The sequence below is a fragment of the Phalacrocorax aristotelis genome, chromosome 1, assembly GCF_949628215.1.
Source record: "Phalacrocorax aristotelis chromosome 1, bGulAri2.1, whole genome shotgun sequence".
Lineage (NCBI taxonomy): Eukaryota > Metazoa > Chordata > Aves > Suliformes > Phalacrocoracidae > Phalacrocorax > Phalacrocorax aristotelis.
The window spans coordinates 204,833,802-204,852,618 of record NC_134276.1 but is presented as its reverse complement, the minus strand read 5'-3'; the positions used below and the strand labels follow the sequence as shown (position 1 = coordinate 204,852,618).

Genomic DNA, 18,817 nt, shown 5'->3' with positions numbered 1-18,817 from the left:
AAAAAATGTCTAGAAGTCTTCATAAACATACATGTGACATAGCATCCTGGAGGAGGAAGAGATTTACTGATCTATGCATATATATTCTGCTGGTCCAAAATGGACAAACTACTTTGTAAAGAGCTTAGGTTATGAGGAAGAGGAATATCTTTTTCCTATAAAGGGGTCCTAAAAAGATCGGCTCAGCTATGCAAAGTTCAAGGAGGTGAACTCCATCCTGGATGAAGTAAAACTGCTCACAAAAATAAATGTTGGCAGGAGAAAAGTGATTACACTGTCATTTTTCCTACTGACTGTTCAGCTCTACTATAAATTGGTGCACTACTATCAGATTGTATCCTCTGATAGAACTGGAGACATAGTCTCTGTTTTGCCAATGACTGTAAGGCATCAGCATTTTACTATTCATCAGCAAGCAAGGTAGGGTTAATTTTCATTTGTGATTCTGAATTCAGTTGCTGATTGTTCTGAACTAATGTAACTACATTCAATGAAGGTATAGGAATGAAAGAATGAGGATTTTTTCATTTTTAAATGGTGGGAGAGGAAGTAAAATTTTGTAACCACATCATTAAACATGGCTTGGTAGTTTGGTTTCTGGGTTTCTCTTAAGGACCTGAACTAACTCCTGTAAAAAAACTTTAATAAATATTTAAGCAAGTTAAACTTAGACAGCCCAGTAACACTACTTAGAGTGCAATCACTTTAGTGGGGCTTCTTGAGAGTTATACCAAGTCATACAAAGCCATATAATAATCTTTGTAGAAGCAAATCCCAAATCTGAAACAAAACTTTGTTTTCAAAATTAGAAGACGGATATAGATCAATGTTTTTCCTATTACGTTCTACCAAGCCAATTACATATTGGGATAGATTTTAAATGAAGGTTTTTGAGGTTTGAACTCAGACTTTCATGTTACATGGTGAGGCCTTCAGCAATATGAACATGTGGTTCTACTCATGTATGGGACTTTCCTGGCTCCAAAGTGGGAGTTCAGTACCCCGTATGGAAACGGTGCATTAAAACCACAAGATTGGCAAACAGTGATTGTACTCTATTATTTTGTTAGATTATTATAATTCTGGAATTTCTTTATATAAAACATTTTTGCTTGACTCAGTGAAATGACATATGCCAACAAAAGGGAAACATTATGACTGGAAACAGACCAAAGTTCCATTAAAAAAAACAAACCCAGAGGATTCCTTACCTGGTCGATTACCCAGGGACTATAGAAATGCCCATTCTCAGATGGTTGCCACCAGCGAAGCCGAGTGGAGCTGGAACGGGCCTTCAAGGGAATTTCCAGGGCAATGTATCGTCCCACATTGCTGGAATTACTGAAGAGGAACTCCTGGAGAAGGTTCCATGTGAGGCCTCCATTGAGCGAATACTGCAGCAGCACAGGCTGGCTCCTGGGGTCTGGCACCCCCTTGCCACATCCCAGTCTCATGAAGAACTGCACAAATCTAACGGGGAGAAATTACTGGAAAGATTTATTTTCTGCAACACCCTACATAAGCAACTAGAGAGACCTGGACTTTGTCTATTGACTAGCCCTATGATTTCTTGCTTTAAGAGTCAGCTTTAAGGAGATCTTATGATTTCCTTTTCAAAGCCTCCAGAATATAAGTAGACAGACAGGTGAGATGACAAAAATTCATTTTGACTGTGAGGTAGTTTGCCAGCCAGAAGAGGCTGAACAAAGCTGGTCATTTATATTTGGAGCTTTTGTCTGCATAGCAGATGGTGTTGCAAATATCAGAAACATAATCCTTGGTGAAATATTTATCCCTGTAGCCCATGAGTAGAGATTCTAGTGGCAGAAAAGCAACAGTGCCCTAAGTAGATCATAATTTGCTATGAATTTGCTGAAATGCTTAAATTCAAAATATGCATCCTGGTTTTCCATTGGTATAGACTAGGGAAAATCTGGACAGGAGAACAAAGTGTGTTTCACTTTCAGGGATCATTTTGTCCATTTAGTCAGCCTAGGAAATTTGTCTAAATCACACCACTTAAATGTGCTGGCTTTCCTGAAGCCAGCCCAAGCCACCCAGGGATACCAGCGCTTTCATCCCCTATTTAATTGGCTTCTCCAAAGCAGCACAATAGACTTGGATCAAACTGTGAAATTCTTCCTGTTAGCCGATGCTTATAAATAGCTCTACTAGGCACTTGGAGTGGAGGGAACTGCTGCTGTAATGATATTTACCTATGGGACTTGCAGGGATATTACAAGTATTAATTCATGTTTGCACAGCTTTTGCACAGCTTTAAAGTGTCGTATCTGTTCTAATTATTATTGCATTAGGGCTGCCTGGCTCATGGTTAAATGAAACCATGCAAAAGAAATTTTGTATCAAAAGTCTTGCTCTGGTTTGATCTGCAGGTAGATCCACTGGGAGTGGAGGCTGCAGAGGTGCTGGGCAGACAAAGCTTCAATAAAACATCAGACCTGCAAGTCAATTAATTCTAGTCCTCGCTGTGACTCACAGTTCCTCTTGCTACTATATATATAACTTCTTTCACTATAGATTACATCCACCTCCACATCCCAGACATAAAATATTGCTCGTGCTGTAAGGGGGCACTGGGGGACCCTGATGGACCAACATATCAACTGTAATGGATTGGATCCACTGCTGGCAAGTCTTTGTGCCTCCTCAGATTTACTCCAACATTCACCACATAATTCAAAAGAAATCAGCCCGGGTGACCTTGTCTCTGTGGAATCTGCTCTCTGTGGATTGCTCTTCTTTTATCTGAATTTTTACTAATATAGTAATAACCCACTCAAATATAGGTAGCATAATGTCTAGCAGATTAAAACATTAAGTAATTTTAAATATCTCTCTTCTCACCCCACAGATACTTTGCAAAGGCTCTGCCTATTTTGAAATGGAAAAATAAAATTTTCTTGTAGATCTAGTAACACTAAAATGTGTGGATATTTTTCTAGTAATTCAGAATTGAAAGTATTTTATCAGATGCAATACCTAAAATATGCAGTGCCTACTGGTATTTCCTGCTGTGGAGTTTCAGCTACCAGTATCACCATGATCACAGAATCATAGAATCATTCAGGTTTGAAAAAGGCCTTTAAGATAATCAAGTCCAACCATTAACCTAGCACTTCCAAGTCCACCACTAAACTGTGTCCCTAAGCACCACATCCAAACGTCTTTTAAATACCTCCAGGGATGGAGACTCCACCACCTCCCTGGGCAGCCTGTTCCAATGCTTGACAACCCTTTCAAGTAAAAAAATTTTTCATAATATCCAATCTGAACCTCCCCTGACGCAGCTTGAAGCCATTTCCTCTCATCCTGTCACTTGTCACTTGGGAGGGGAGACCAACACTCACCTCGCTGCAACCTCCTTTCAGGTAGTTGTAGAGAGTGATAAGGTCTCCCCTCAGCCTCCTCTTCTCCACACTAAACAACCCCAGTTCCCTCAGCCGCTCCTCATAGGACTTGTTCTCCAGACCCTTCACCAGATTCGTTGCCCTTCTCTGGACACGCTCCAGCACCTCAATGTCCTTCTTGTAGTGAGGGGCCCAAAACAGTATTTGAGGTGCAGCCCCACCAGTATACTGTTCCCTGTGTTAATTTCTTTAAAATATAGATGTGACAGGAGTGGAGAGTGGATTGCAGAGTGCACTTACAATCCCCAGGTCCTAAGTGTGGCTTGCAGCACCTGCTTGCCTTCGTACTTCAGGGGGTCTCAGAAGAAAAGGGGAGGTTTCGGTATCGCTACTGGGTGTACTACCCTTTAAAAGATCTATTAGAAATGCTGGTTCTCATGATTCCTGGCATAAATTGAAACCTCTCCCCAGATCTGTTGAGCTTTGCAGGTGGCTGATAGAGTCAGCCTGGAAATTAAGAAAATCCCATTGCAATAACTTTAGGTTGCTAAAAAGCAGTCCCCAGCAACACTGTTGCAGTCTGCATTGCTGTTCAGAAGAGAGCACACAGTTATTTGTTGATAACAGTTATTTTTCATAAGCATATATAAGAAATTAAACGCACTGCTTTGTTTTCCTTTTACTAAGACAGAAGTCATTTATCTCCATATAACACCTGGAGGTCAATATATGCAAATCCATCTACAGACTACCATGGAGAAGAGATAAATGATGGTTCTTTGAACATAAGCAATAAGGAAAACATGTCATTTAGTCTAATGGAGCAACTTACAAGATCTCTTGTATCTTTGTTAAGCAATCTTTTAATTTCAGAACAGTCTAGGAAATCAAATTAGTGAAGAGTATTGAAAGTTCTGAAAAAAGTTTGCTGTGAATAATCTCACAAATTCAGTACCAGAACCTCTAATATTACGCCTCACTGAGGGCTAACCGATTTTTTTATCTAAAAAATTCAATGGTTAGAAATTAGGCATCTCCATTGACTATGATGCTCTGCAATTAAACTGTTATTTAAAGATACAATGCTAATGAAGACAAGTCAAAAAGAGATAAAGTGCCTATTAAAGCATTTCCCAGAGAGCATTAGAGAGGAGTAGGGTGTTTACAAGAGACCTGCGGAGAAAAGTCTTGGAGAAAATGCAATGTCTCCAAAGTAATAATATAAGGATATAAGCTAAGATACCAAACAAGTTAGAAAACACTACCTATTTGTTAGCATGCATGCAGTTAGGATGTGGTTGAATTTATATTAGTATAAATTTCTTTAATGTGCCTTGCTTAGCATGTCTCACTTATCAAGTATCTCCTCTGCAGGCTGTAATGATACAACATAATCTCTAAATACACTAAAAATATTTGGTTTTCAATTGCTGTGCTCAGTGTAGCTGGTGACAGCTTGATGGGAATTTCTCAGTAAATTATTGGAAACAAATGAGCACAATAAGAAATGAAAGAATTATGAGATGATGAATGTAAGAGTTATACTGGCAGCAGGTACTTCTGTTTCAGCAATGGCTCATAATACATGAAACTGTAAGACAAACAGAGCATGTGGCGTGCAATCGATTTCTCATTTTATGCGTTTAAGAAATAAAAACTAGTATAAACTACTGAAGGTGAGGCATCAGATCCTGAACTTCTAGTTCAAGGAAAAAAAGTAACATTGGAATGGTTAATCCCATTAAAGTTCAAGTTACATTTCATTTAAATTGGTAACACTGGTTAAAACGGAATATTTGCTATAGTAAGGACCACAGAATATATCAGTTTGCCTTTACCACAGAAGTATCAAATATGTATTATTCTTCAGTATATTATTTCTTCAGTGAAATCCTGAAAGAACTTTCAAACCATATTACCTGGCTTGTGACAAGTCTAGATCTCGAGTCATCAGCATACGTAAGCCTTCTTCGTTAAAGAAAAGGTTGTTTCCTCCAGACATGATGCCACATTTCCTTGATGGCTTTCCACCACTCACAAGTAGGAATCTATTAGACTCCAGCTGACCTGAATACATAGTAAATACATATTTATGATTTACTCCGAAGTGTTTCTACTACAAGAGTACTATTTCCAGAGGAAGAGAGCTAAATTAAACATTACATGCAGAGTAAATAAATATTCAGTGTTTCCAATGCAATGCCTTTTAGAACACTGTCATGAATCAAAACAAAATAAACAAAATAAATCCATAAGTATGAAATTTGGGATCCTAGTCTCCAGTTATTCACAGGATTTTCCACTTTTCTTCATTTTTCTTAAGATAACAACAAAGTACCCAGTTCTGTAAAGAAACTTTGAGAGCCATGTTGTAGCATGTAGCAAGGGCTGGCAAAATTTAAAATGAACAGCAGCACCTATGAAGGGATGAGTTTGCTTCACAGGTGTTTTAAATTTTATTTATCTTTGTTCAAAATGTGCTCTTCTTGCCATGCTTACTAGCTGGGGGAACCTGGAGGTGGTTTTGGAGTTGTGTGTGCGGATGCTGTGTGTGCCCAGGCTTTGAGTTCCCTCCTGGCATCGCCCGCCTGGGACCTGCCGTGACTGCTGAGCGGCGGCCCTCACCACTGAGACACACGGTCTGCTCTGAAATGATATTTGCTGTAGTAAGGCCACTTAGATTTCCCTTGTGGTGAGAAATGACACAGCCTTAAAGCCCTCTGTTGTTTGCCTCGCATGCATTCTGTCTTTGCTGAAGTCAAACTACCATCAAACCACCATTTTCTTCCAAAATTATTTTCTACATGCAGTTTCAGGAAATTCTATTTTGGTGAAGATTTTGTATTCCAGCATTAACAACTTCACAGAGTCAGACACTCCAAACCAGACAACTGATGGCATCAGACATTCACAAGCCATGCTTGAAAATGAAATCTAAACTACTTGGTTCATGGGAATAGTCCCACAGCATAAATTAAATTTGGAAGCTGTAGAGGTGAGGAAGACTTTGCAGTTTCATCCCTTGAGCCCTGGGTTCTACTAAGATGGACAGGCAGAATTTAGACCAAAAAAAGGGAAGAGATACCTTCAAAATCATCCTTAAGGAAGTCAGAGTTCTTGGTACTTATTCTGCAGGTTGGCCCAGAGTACCCGGGGTCGCAGATGCACTTTGTGCCATTGATACAGCTGCCGTGCCCACTGCACATCTCCTCGCACTGCGGGCCGATGTACACGTTGTCAATGGCCCAAGTCACAGGCTGGGATCCAGCAGGGTAAAATCCTTGGTACCATCTGAACCTTGCCAACCTGGAAAAGGTGTAAAGTGTACTTACCTTAAAGAATAGTTCCATCTTTTTTGTGTTCCATATATATACACCATACTATGTATATATAGTGTACACTTTTTGTTGGAATTGGCTTGATAAATAGCTTAATTCTAGAAACTGACTGCTATATCTAATTCCTTCAGTAACTCAGGTGCCTTTATGCTGACATTCAGCCCAAGTACTGACAGAAATAAAAATAACACTATTCGTTAGTTGTAATACCAAACCTGAATGATGGACTTGAAAATAGGAATTGAAATCTAACCACTTTTCTCTCCATTGTTTGTGAGGAGGATGAATGGCTGTGGTCTGATGGATTTCCTTCTGCTTTAGTGTGCAGTGTCTGGGTCAGACCAGACCACTTTCTCCCTCTTCTGGAGAGTGAAATCCTGCTTCAGGTTTCCACCCTGCCCCCAGGGAGACCGCCTGTGGAACTGGGGTGGTAAGATCTCACCCTCAGTTACGTGGGAATAAAACATTATCTGCCATGTTGCCAGGTATTCAGCTTGCTTTCAGGTGGCTTAATTTTAAAGCAGGCTGATATTTCATGTTGTTAATTTAAACTATATTCCTTTTTGGGTGCTGTCCTGTCACTTTTAATTTGTTTCCTAAGTGCTACTTGCATCAATGCTACATGTAAAGAGGAACTGAAAACAAACCAAGCAGGGGAAAAACACTTGAGAGATTGATTTTATTCCCCAATGAGAAAAAATTATAAACATTTTAACACTTAATGTTTAAATGAGGAAGGAAACCAGAAGAATGAGAAGGCGAAAGTGACTTAATTGCATTGCATGTTTAATGTGTCTTGTTAGAGATATCTAAATGAAGCAGGTGAATCAATAGCACAGGTAGATGACAAGTTTTTTCATCTTGATTTGCTAAAAAGGAATTTTTAAGAGGGGATTCAGGTTATCATGTATAGCTGATGGGTGGGGACACTACTAACAGTTTCAAGAAAGATACCTAAGAATTAGAGTCCTGCTGGAAGTCAAAGACATTGATTTTTAGTGTGTCCTGAGGTGAAGGGCACAAGTGTGAGGCTGGAGGTGCTGTAAGCTCATCAGAGGAGCCCCACGGGTAGGATTCATTCCACCCCTGTGGCACGTCAGCTCCTTCTCTCAGGCGTGGGTGAAGTGTGACTGGTGTCTGAAGCAGGGTGAAATACCTGCTGAAGTCGGTAGGTGTTTTTACACTGACTTAACAGGCCCTGGGCTTTTCCTTCAGAAAATAACTGGAATACTAATTTGAAGTTACAGCTACCTGCTGAGAACATATATTAAATTCAAAAATAACATACATAGTGGAAATAACTAAAAATGTCTTCATTTAAATATAATCACTTGACACTCTGGGGACAAAAAGGCTGGTTTTTTTTTTTTTTTTTTAGAATTACACAAGAAGTCAGGCTTGGAGCTTTTTTCTTGGTATTCCAGTGGATTCTGGTGGAGAAAATCCCCCTTCACCCCTCTGGCCTAAGAATTTCATGGCACCAAATGCTCCATGGAAGCTGCTCTGCATGCTGAGTTTGGCTGGCTATCAGCAATTGGCTTCTGGCCTTGTGTGTTGGGGAAGGAATAGGAGTGAAAGCAGACAAATGGGACAGAAACACTCAGGAACAGAGGACTGAATTGAAATAACTGTAAAGTTTTAATGAATTTAGGAGTCTGCGTAATCAAAATTTTCATTTGGAGGGATGCATTGATAGTTGGGTAAAGGGTCAAATAATTCTTTTGGACAAAACCAGAAGGACAAATGAGCTGCTGCAGGTGATGGGTTACCTGTTCCATGCTTGAAATATTAACTGTCATAAACCAGAAAATTAAAGTTTAAAATTGAAACATATTCTTAAATTATTAAACATCCATGCTTTCCAGACTTGGTTCTCATCTTTATACAGGTCTTTTCATACTTTTAGAGGCACATATGGGGCCACTTAGTGGAGGGCTTATTGCGTGCAGTAGTTTCATAAATACTCAGTCTCATAGTTGCATATACTCATAAAGTCTCATAGTTGCATAGCTCATTTTCATTCATATGTGCTACATCCCTCATGATGTGATCTTTTATATAAACTGAGTTTATGCTAGGAGACAGTTTTCCCTGAAAAAGTAAGCAGTACTGTTTTATACTTCAAAAAGTTACATATTATTATGCCAGCTAGCATATACTAGTTTTCTATTATATGTATCTGTTATCATCTGACCTGATTTGTTCCACAAGCTTTAAGTTTGAGTGACTGCAGCAGTTAATTTCTTACAATGAGGGAACTTTGCATCTACAAGAGACCTTCAGTATTTAGATCAGTCCATTTCCTTACAATGAAGCAGAATCAAGTTTATACTAACTCACATTTTACTGCATTTTCTGATGAATGTCAAGTTTCATGCAAGAATATCCCTGATGAATTCAAATGGCTAATGCACTGCCATAAAGAGCATTGAAGGAGCTTTAACAATAGTAAGATTTGCATTCATTTTACTATGCAACCCACTTCCATAAAAATGTCACTGATTAGATATATGGATAAATAGGAAATTATCTGTGTTATTCTACATTAGCACTAGGCACAATGTATTTTTGGGAATCATCTGAACACTAACTGACACTCTGGACAAAAAGCAGAGAAAAACTACTCATCTGGTCTGCTCTAGTGCCACAGTCCTTACAGGCTACTCTTGTGCTGGGAGAACATTTTGGGTGGAAAACAGAAATGAAAACAAACAAACAAGCAGCTGGGCAGGAATAGGAGTGGGACACTTACCCACAGAGGTGCAGTTTTCCAAAGTGAATAACCTCCCTTCTCCAGCCCTGGGTGGTGCCTGCATAGTAGGTGCTACTTGGGTGATGCTCAGTGGAGCACAGGGAGCTGAGGTGGCTGCTGCTGCTGTAGCACAAGGGGAGCAGCAGGTGCCAGGTTGCCCCCAGATCTCGTGAGAACTCCAGCTTTACCGGGTCAGCAGAGGAGCTATCAGTGGTGCAGCCGATATTGATCTGGGGGCCAAGACATGAAATGCAGAAGATGAGATAGGGCAGGCTGTGGGACACCTAATCACTCTTCATCTTAGTCAGGCTGCCCCATTTAGTATGGTATTTAATTAGCCCAGGAAAATGGTGATCTGGGAACTCACTTAAGACCTGGGATGATGTACTCAGGACATGCACGTGAACATGAATGTGAACACGCACATTGCCCTACCTATCCATGGGCATATCACACTCTGGCTTATCACAAGATTAATATAATATGAAACCCCTAACTACTTCTCTAAGAGAAAATTGTAAAATTAATCAGACAAAATCCCAAAGGAGAGTTGCTAATGTTGCTGGAGAAAATGCATCCGTTTTTGCAGTCGTCTGGCAGGGACTGAAGTAGTCACAGCACCAAAAAATTATGCATTTTTAAAACCAGAAATATTAAACCAAAATGTGCAAACAAAATTCCTGTTAAATTGCTCAGCTGCACTATGGTCCTCTTTTATGTTACACTTCCCCCCCAAAAAAGCTTATGCCACAAGGTGCGTGTTGTATCACTTCAATATGTTCTTCACCTTTCATACTCACTACCCATTTGCTCACATATAGTGGCAAAGCCTGAGGAGACAGCAGTAAGAGTATATCATAGCTGGATTGGATTTAGATCCAACCTCACACCAAAACATAGTCTGGCAATGTCAAACTTATCAAGGTGTTCTTTCAAGATTGCTGATGTAGAGCACAGTAGAAAAGGCAGAAAACCTAAATGAACAGCAGTTCTACTGCTGAAAAAAGCATGAAATTGTGTTTTGTACAGACTCTGAGACCTCTTAAGACATATTTTTTGCATGCTCCAGGTGCAAATTAGTCTGCTTTTCTTTCTCACTGATATTAAAGTGTTCTTTTAGTTTCATATTGCTTATATAAAGGAATAGGAATTACTTCCCTTACAGGATGACTCTGTCATATAAAATAAGATGTACTGTACTTACTATGCAATAAATAAAAACGCATTACCAATGAAACACAAAGCCTGTACTAAAACCATGAAACATTTTTGGGTTTTTACATATCTTTGTAGTGGAAAATAAGTGTCTTTCCCACATACCTTTCTGTAATGAAAATCTATTTATTTCTAAAACCCAGTAATACTTAGAACTGTGCATGAATGTTGAAAATGTATCCTATGTCAAATTTTCTTCATCACTCTTCAGTGCACATGAGTCTCATCAACCTACATTTGACTAGAAGGGTTGTCTACTCTTCTGGAAGCTTAGAGAGATGCTTGACCCAATATAGTTTTTGACTCTTGAGACACAGAGAGAAACTCCACTGCATTATACATAACTTCTTCATTTATACTGATGTCCTCAAAAACGTGAGCTGAAAACAATGTTCTTGCCACATATGGAAGTAAGCATGTAGATTTTATGAGGTTAATGCTCTGAAGGCTTATGAGTATCTTAAAGTGACCTCAAACATTTTTGTTCTACAGGGTGTAATCTATATTTTAAAACAGAAAATGGTTTGCATTCAATAATTTATGAATTAGTTGCATGACAAACTGAAGCATGCATGAGTACACAGCTAAACCTAGTTTTCTTGGAAAACCCTAGTATCATTTGAGTAACTGTTTTATAAACCAGTATCATTTGCTGTTTAATGCTACAGTATGCTATATCTTTGTTAAAAGCAGCCTGGTACTTGTGGCATGGCAACTGACATGAAAGATTCCTTTACAATTTCTTAATGACAATATAATGATCCCTCTATACTAATACATACTAGGCTAAATGGTTACTCCCATCAGTAGCTGCCCTAGCCAATGCACAGTTTAGATTTGCAGATGAACGAGAAACACAGTTTAGTTTAGAGTATGTGTTGTCATTGGGGTTCCTGTTTCCACTGACTATTTGAGGAGTACAAAAAAAATGCGCTCCTTATGCATGAGCTTTAGATAACTCCCTAAGATGGGATGAATTCAGGCCATCATGGGCAAAGAACAGCTTCCACTAGAGCCTCTATAAAAGCATGGGCAGATGAAAAAGGAAAGCAGAGCCTTGGTGCTCTCAGAAAGTACAACCAGGGCAGTTAAGCCAGCATGCAGGAAAAATGAATCTCTGTTGTCACAGGTGAAGTCATAGCTCTCCACTGCATCAGCTTGTGCAAATGATGCACAGTTGTCCTGAGCAGGTTGTGAAGTGACAATCTAGACCTTCATTATATTTTGGTGCTTATCATCTTGTCTGCCAGTGGTGACTCTCCAACTCATAGGACATGGGCTTTAATGCTTTCAGTGCAAGAATATATGAATGGGCAAAGTAGTAATCTACGCAAGAACATAGAAGACTTTGAAGCAGAAATTTCCCTTATCTCTGTGTTAAAATCTTCCTGATACACCCACATGGGGGAAAGTAATATCAAAGCAATTACAGGGGCAATTAGACAGGCTTCTCTGCTTGGCAATTGTAACAGCTGGGCTAATATACCAAAGAGCAGAACCTGAAAGAACAGAACTCTCCAAGCAAAAGGCAAAGTAACTTTCTGAGGACAAGTACCTCAAACTGGATTATAGTGTTTTCGTTTACACTCAGGTCCCTAGTCGTGATGGAGTGTTCTCCAACTTCATTTGAAACAAATACCATAGCTGAATCTTCTTCCCTGTAAAAAAAAGAGAAAGAGGTACTTTAGACTCAGTTTATTACACAGTCACTTTTTTTCTAATGTATTGCTGAGAGATGCTTACGGGGCTCCCTTAGATGAATATGGGCAATAAAGCCCAATGTTTCCACCAGGATAGAAAAACCAGTTGTCCTCTTTGGGACCAAAGTCAAACGTGTCCAAAAGTATTGTGGGATTCTTCAGGTTATGCCCATCAATTATGAAGTCATCAATAATCCAGATTTCTTCTTTTTTGCCTGCAAAGAAAAGGGAAACGTTCCTATTAAGACCTAATATATCACTATGAGAGAGCAGAATAGTAGCCAGTATTTATGGATTACACTGAGAAGATGGTGCTGAAAGAGTGGCTTCACTATCTTTGTTTTCCATTAAAATAGTACCCATACTGTTCTGCAGTCTGGCTCTACAGAATTAACTTTTATTCCTCTAAAATTTACAGAAGTCACAGCAAAAGGAAGAGTAAAAAATCTGTGTTGAACAAGTATCTTCTGTTTAAATCACATTTAGTTTGAAACTCTAGCATCAATGTCTTCTTTAATTAAGAATCATCTAAATGAACAGTTACTGTAAAGCCCAAGCAGCCTAACGGTATTATTTCATTCTGCACCTTTTTCCTTGCACTCAGCAGCCTGTGTTTGCCTGGCAGAAGTTCGTTGAGAGAGAAGGAAACTCTGAGTGACCTCCTCTCCAATGGATTATGAATTCAAATGTGTCGCAAAAATGGTGCTTTTGAACTGCAGAGGAAGGATTAGATTGCCACATCTCTTGTGTAACTGCTTTTTTAATCTATCTAAAAGCCTTTGTGTTGATCAGAGAAAGTTAAATGGCTTCTTTTAAATGAAATTCCTACTTAAGGATAAAGTCTGCAAGAAAAGTTGTTAAATGTTTTTGGCAGGACCCATCATAATAATGAACTGGAACTGGATTCTTAGGACTGGATTTGAATTTACTTTTTCATTAGAGGTGCACTAGGCACTTACTTGCCTGTGTGGAAAAAATCTTTGCTGTATCACTGTGTCTAAATGATCACTGGAATTCTTTAGAACCCTTAATGTCAGCTCCTGCAAGAGATGTGCTCAGAGTATCTGAGCAGAGGAGAGCTTTCTTCAGCTGGCATATCTGTAATCAGGAGGAAAGAGCTGCATTTCCCTTGTGGTTTTCTACAGTCCCTTACTATTTAATCAAAAGATTAACTGCTCCCTACATACTCTTTCTAAATGGGTTTTTAATGCCTAGTTAATTCTGAGCAAGGTAGGCCCAGTTCCCATTTACACTTGGGACACTTTTGTATAATTGGAGCATTCTAATGGGGCCTCAGTGTAAACGAGAACCAGGTCCATTAAAAATAATGAGAAGAACCTGAGTGAAGTTAACTTGATCAGTGTTGCTTGATTTCCCAGTTCCTCCAGGACCAAAGCTTATAGTCTTCTGCACGCAGCCAAGGGGTATTACGTTAAGGCAGTTTCACTTTAAAGCATACAGCAGCTTTGTAAGAGCAGTAAACATGATCCTGTGATAATTTTAATTGAAGGAGTTCAAATATAAGACGACATGATTTAAAAGTCTCTATTATTGTTGAATTCAAAAATCTAGTGTCTTACAGATGCAGAGCTGTGCAAGTGTGCACCTGGAGTCCCATGGGTGTCTTTTCCTTACCATTGTTGTAAGGTTGCCAGAGCCTGAACCGCGTGGCATTGCTTTGGGCTGCGTAGGGCAGAGGAACGTTAATAAAGAGGACATCCGTCGTCTGCGTGAAGTAAAACTCATCTATCAGGTGCCAAGTGATGCCACCGTTGACAGAATATTGCAGCAGGATGGAATGAGACCTCTCAGGGGTGCCTAGAGCAGAGATGACATGCATTTACGTTCATTATAATGTTTTTTAAAATCACTAGCTCAGAACCAGTTCTTCAAGTGTAAATACAATTAGGTTACTTTGACATCTATTACAGAGTATGGGCTTGCTTTAACAACAACTTAAGCTGTTGAAAGGTTATATGTGTACTATACATATACATCCTCCTGTGCTTTCCCTTGCTTGTCTGTCTGCAAAATGCTAATAAATTAGGGACTAAATTCACATTGCTGTTCATTATATATATGGTCACAGTTAATTTACTTAGATGAGAAGCTATCTCAGTGTTATGATTATTTAGACGAGAATAAGCCAGCTTCTTCTACCACAGACACTTTCAGTAATTCAGTATTTATTTGCTTGTTGTTCCCAGGTACCAGACATTATCATCATCATCTGTAGCACCCACAGATAAAGAGACAGTCCTTATCCTCACAAATTTATAGTCCATGGCTCTGCAGACACTGAGATGAGCGTATTCATGCCCAGAAATCATATAATTTGGTGTAAAGCGCTGAAGATCTTTGTTAGCGAGTTTTAACAACAACAGCAAAGCAATAATCTGTGCTTTAAACTGGGACTAAAAATTGGTAGTGGAACTGAGAGTAAAATTTACATTTTCTGGCTAACAGTTCCTCCTATTTTACTTAAAGCTTTAAAGAGTCAATAAAGGTTCTATACAGCCCTATGTATTAACATATGCTGATTAGAGCCCTGCACAAGCACTTAACGCTGGTTACCTTGCACAAGCTCTATCCCCAGTGTGTGTTTGGCCTGTGCCTGACCTGCTGAACAGAAACATCAGCGTCTTTGGTTTAACAAGGCCAAGTGCTGGGTCCTGCACTTGGGTCACAACAACCCCATGCAATGCTACAGGCTTGGGGAGGAGCGGCTGGAGAGCTGCCTGGTGGAAAAGGATCTGGAAGTGTTGGTCTACAGCCGGCTGAACATGAGCCAGCAGTGTGCCCAGGTGGCCAAGAAGGCCAACAGCATCGTGGCTTGTATCAGGAATAGTGAGGCCAGCAGGAGCAGGGCAGTGACTGTGCCCCTGTACTCGGCACTGGTGAGGCCGCACCTCGAATACTGTGTTCAGCTTTGGGCCCCTCACTACAAGAAGGACATTGAGGGGCTGCAGCATGTCCAGAGAAGGGCAATGAAGATGGTAAAGGGTCTGGAGAGCAGGTCTGATGAGGAGCAGTTGACGGAAGTGGGTTTGTTTAGTGTGGAGAAGAGGAGGCTGAGGGGAGACCTTATCACTCTCTACAACCACCTGAGAGGAGGTTGTAGCGAGGTGCGTGTTGGTCTCTTCTCCCAGGTCACTAGTGATAGAACAAGAGGAAACAGCCTCAAGGTGTACCAGGGGAGGTTTAGATAGCATATTAGGAAAAATTTCTTCACTGAAAGAGTGGTCAGACATTGGAACAGGCTGCCCAGAGAGGTGGTAGATTTGCCATCCCTGGAGGTATTTAAAACACGTGTAGACGTGGCACTTCAGGGCATGGTTTAGGAGACATGGTAGTGCCGGGTTGACAGTTGGACTTGATGATCCTAGAGGCCTTTTCCAACCTTAATGATTCTATGATTCTATGAGTGATGGTATCTCTGAGCTGGGTTCTCACTCAGACAAAATTACAGTCTCCACTCTCCTCATAACACAGGAACAGTGATGGCAGTTCCCCAAAAACTCATTATGAGGGCAGGAACTAGCAGCAGAGAAGGGCTAAGGGACAGTTTCTTAATCCCTATCTCACTGTGCATTACTGCGCATGTTTCTCCCATGTCCTGCTCTTAAATTAACCAAATTTGCAGAAGCAAAGGCACCTGCTGTGCATACTGCTGCACTACTCTGCTCCAGCAACAAGTCTCTTTTCAACTACCACGTGGAACAGGGCAGGGAGGAGACATTTGCAGTCAAGAGCTGATTTCAGCTTATCTGTGGCAAGTAACAGTAAAGAACACACTGCTCTTAATGCTTACAGGTGAGATGTGCTTGTCTATGTTAATTTGCATTCAACATTAGGGAGTTTGTTGGGATTAAGTTCTGGATCCAGACCTACAGCTAGCAAGGTATATAGATTTAATGAAAAGAGATTTCTTCTGGAGTTTCACTGTTTTACCTCTTTTCGGGCAGGTATCAAAATCCAGCCTTGAGCCTTCAGCTATTCCTACCTTTCAGAATGATATTTTTACTCATCATATTTTTTAATATTTTGGCAAGGATCATATGTAGAAATATTTCCAAGGCATAGTTTTATAAAAGAAGTCTTCACAAAGATCTTGCTTTTAAACATGAAGTATTGGACATGTTATTTTTTTTGGGCATGTTACGTTTTTGGCTGTTACTGTTTTCTCTCTTATCCATAAAGTATTTAAACAATAGTAATAAATAGCCAAATATATGTAATTAAATGCCTATTAGAGGGGATCAAACTTAATTCAGAAAGAGCTACATTTTTACTTGCCCATACAGAGATCTGGCTAAGATATTTATCAAAACTATTTTTATGCTGTCCTTTGGCAAATAGCAAGTCCAGTACCAGAGTGCTGAGCTTCCTGCAGAAGCTATAAAAACCCTCCACCAAAGGGAGGGGTTTTTTTGCATGTTAAAAGTTCAGTCTTGAAGCACCATTTCTACAAGCAATGATGGGAAAAACTTCTGAGACTGCATGGGAGTGACTCAAATGTTCAACCAGATTAGCGTTTCTCCACCATGTCACTCCTGACTGGGATAAAATTATTTTGCAAGGCCAGAGATGGTGGGGGCTTGGAGCAGGGTAAGAACATATCATTGGCTTGAACATGCTCATACTAGAGAGACTGTCTCGGGCTTGTTACCCCAACTGGTAAACTTGGCTTGAAAAGTCTGAGTACTCTTCATACACGGTTAAATAGAATTATGGGGTTTTATTCACATCTATGATACCTACTAGAAAGCCAAATAGTAAGAGCTTTTAATGCAGTGGACTGAAACTTGAAAATGAAAAACTCTGTAGTTCCTTATCTGTCCCATAAGTAATCTACTATAGACACCATTTTATGGCTTTAAAACCTGGCAAATTAATTTTCCTCAACATACGGCAAAATCTCTAAAAATCTTGAGCTATTTTGTTTCTCTCCTGCTCAAAGACTGTACTAGCTCTGCTGTTTTCAGTATCACCACAGTTTACTCTTCTGCTGCACAGACAACCATGTAGACTGGTAGCAAGGTAGGGGTAATGCAGAATCTCAAACAAGTCCCCATATTATCTATCATAAACTGATGATCATGTACACTGAAGTTGAAAATGTAAATCCATATTCTTTTCTGTGATGCTACTATGTATGAATAAAGCTAGAGAAGTAATAGGAAATAAATAATCATCTTACCTTTGGCAAGAAATTTAAATGAAAACTGGATGTACACGGTATTAGTGCAATCTAGATCTCTTGAAACAAGCATTCTCAGTCCTTCCTGCAAATACAGAACACTTAATGTGAATCTCAGTTCCCATTATCGAAGATGCTCTGCAGCTTACTGTTGTCTGTTACTGACTGCCGGTGGCAGTGTGAGAGGTTGCTCTCTGTCCCACACCTCCTCCCAGGCAGAAAATGGGGATAGTGATAGCCTTGGCAAAGTGAGCCATAGTAATGGAAAGGTCTAGGTGTGGGGGGGTGTCACCACCAGGGGCACAGCTACATGATCAGGTGCAGACGCAGGTACAACTTACTCAGTTCATGATCTGAACCACTGGGATGTGAACTGATCTGCAAGCACTGTAGCTGACTTACTCAGATATTGAATCCAAGCTAGTATAGCCATTTTTTTGGCAAATTGTATGGTAGCCAAGCACCCTAATTTGCAGACACAAAGACTCCTCTCTAGGAGCTTTTTTCTGTGCCTCAAAAAATATTTTGTACTAATATCCTCTTCTGGGGCAACCTCTTGACTTAGAGCAGTATGGAAGGGGAGCAGACAGGAAATCTCATATTGACCCCTCAGATCCTGTCCATCTCTATAGACGAGGCCAATGTTGTGTGGATCCTGGGGCCAGAGACGGTCCCCATTCTGCAGAGGTCAGGCAAAATCCATCTCACAGAGCTTCCCTCTTTCTCAGACCCATTCCCCTAGGGGAACAACCTGCAGGAACAACCAATCCAAATTTTAGACAGTTCACATTCTGTGATTTGTAATTTAGATGATCTAATGAGCTTGAACTGGAGTCAAGGTTTTGTAAAGAACTATTTCTAAAGAATTAATTTCTATACCCAAAGTTATTAAACTTTGCTTTTTCAGGGCACCTGAATTCACAGTGTCAAATTAAGCCTCATGTATGACCCTAAAATTTATGTGCTTCTGTGAACAAAAGTCTTCCTATTTATGTGTTTTGTTGAAGAATTGAGAAATTCAGAAAAAATTATATTTCCTGGCCTTTTTAAACCTGTAATTAACAACAATAAAAAATCCTTAAAGAGCTAGAAAACTTTGAAATGATAGAATTAAGTAAAACACAAGCTAACTACATAAACATTGATTACATAGACTACAGTCCTGTCTAATCTGTATTATTCAAAATACTCAAAAGCCAATCAGGGAATTCCAAGACACAAACCCCATTCACTGTAATGTGTAC

The 18,817-nt window shown here is 39.8% G+C and overlaps 1 protein-coding gene across 2 annotated transcripts in view; it reads right to left on the bottom strand.

Moving 5' to 3' along the window:
• RELN (reelin) overlaps positions 1-18,817 on the bottom strand; it is a 297,550-nt gene that overhangs the window by 36,114 nt on the left and 242,619 nt on the right. For both annotated transcript variants that reach the window (XM_075081418.1, XM_075081419.1), the window contains exons 37-44: positions 17,574-17,658; positions 14,009-14,191; positions 12,417-12,588; positions 12,229-12,331; positions 9,459-9,688; positions 6,454-6,674; positions 5,288-5,435; positions 1,212-1,470 (exon numbers count right to left, since the gene is read on the bottom strand). In XM_075081418.1, the coding sequence (XP_074937519.1) occupies positions 1,212-1,470; positions 5,288-5,435; positions 6,454-6,674; positions 9,459-9,688; positions 12,229-12,331; positions 12,417-12,588; positions 14,009-14,191; positions 17,574-17,658 (1,401 nt within the window). The remainder of the gene's footprint in view (positions 1-1,211; positions 1,471-5,287; positions 5,436-6,453; positions 6,675-9,458; positions 9,689-12,228; positions 12,332-12,416; positions 12,589-14,008; positions 14,192-17,573; positions 17,659-18,817) is intronic.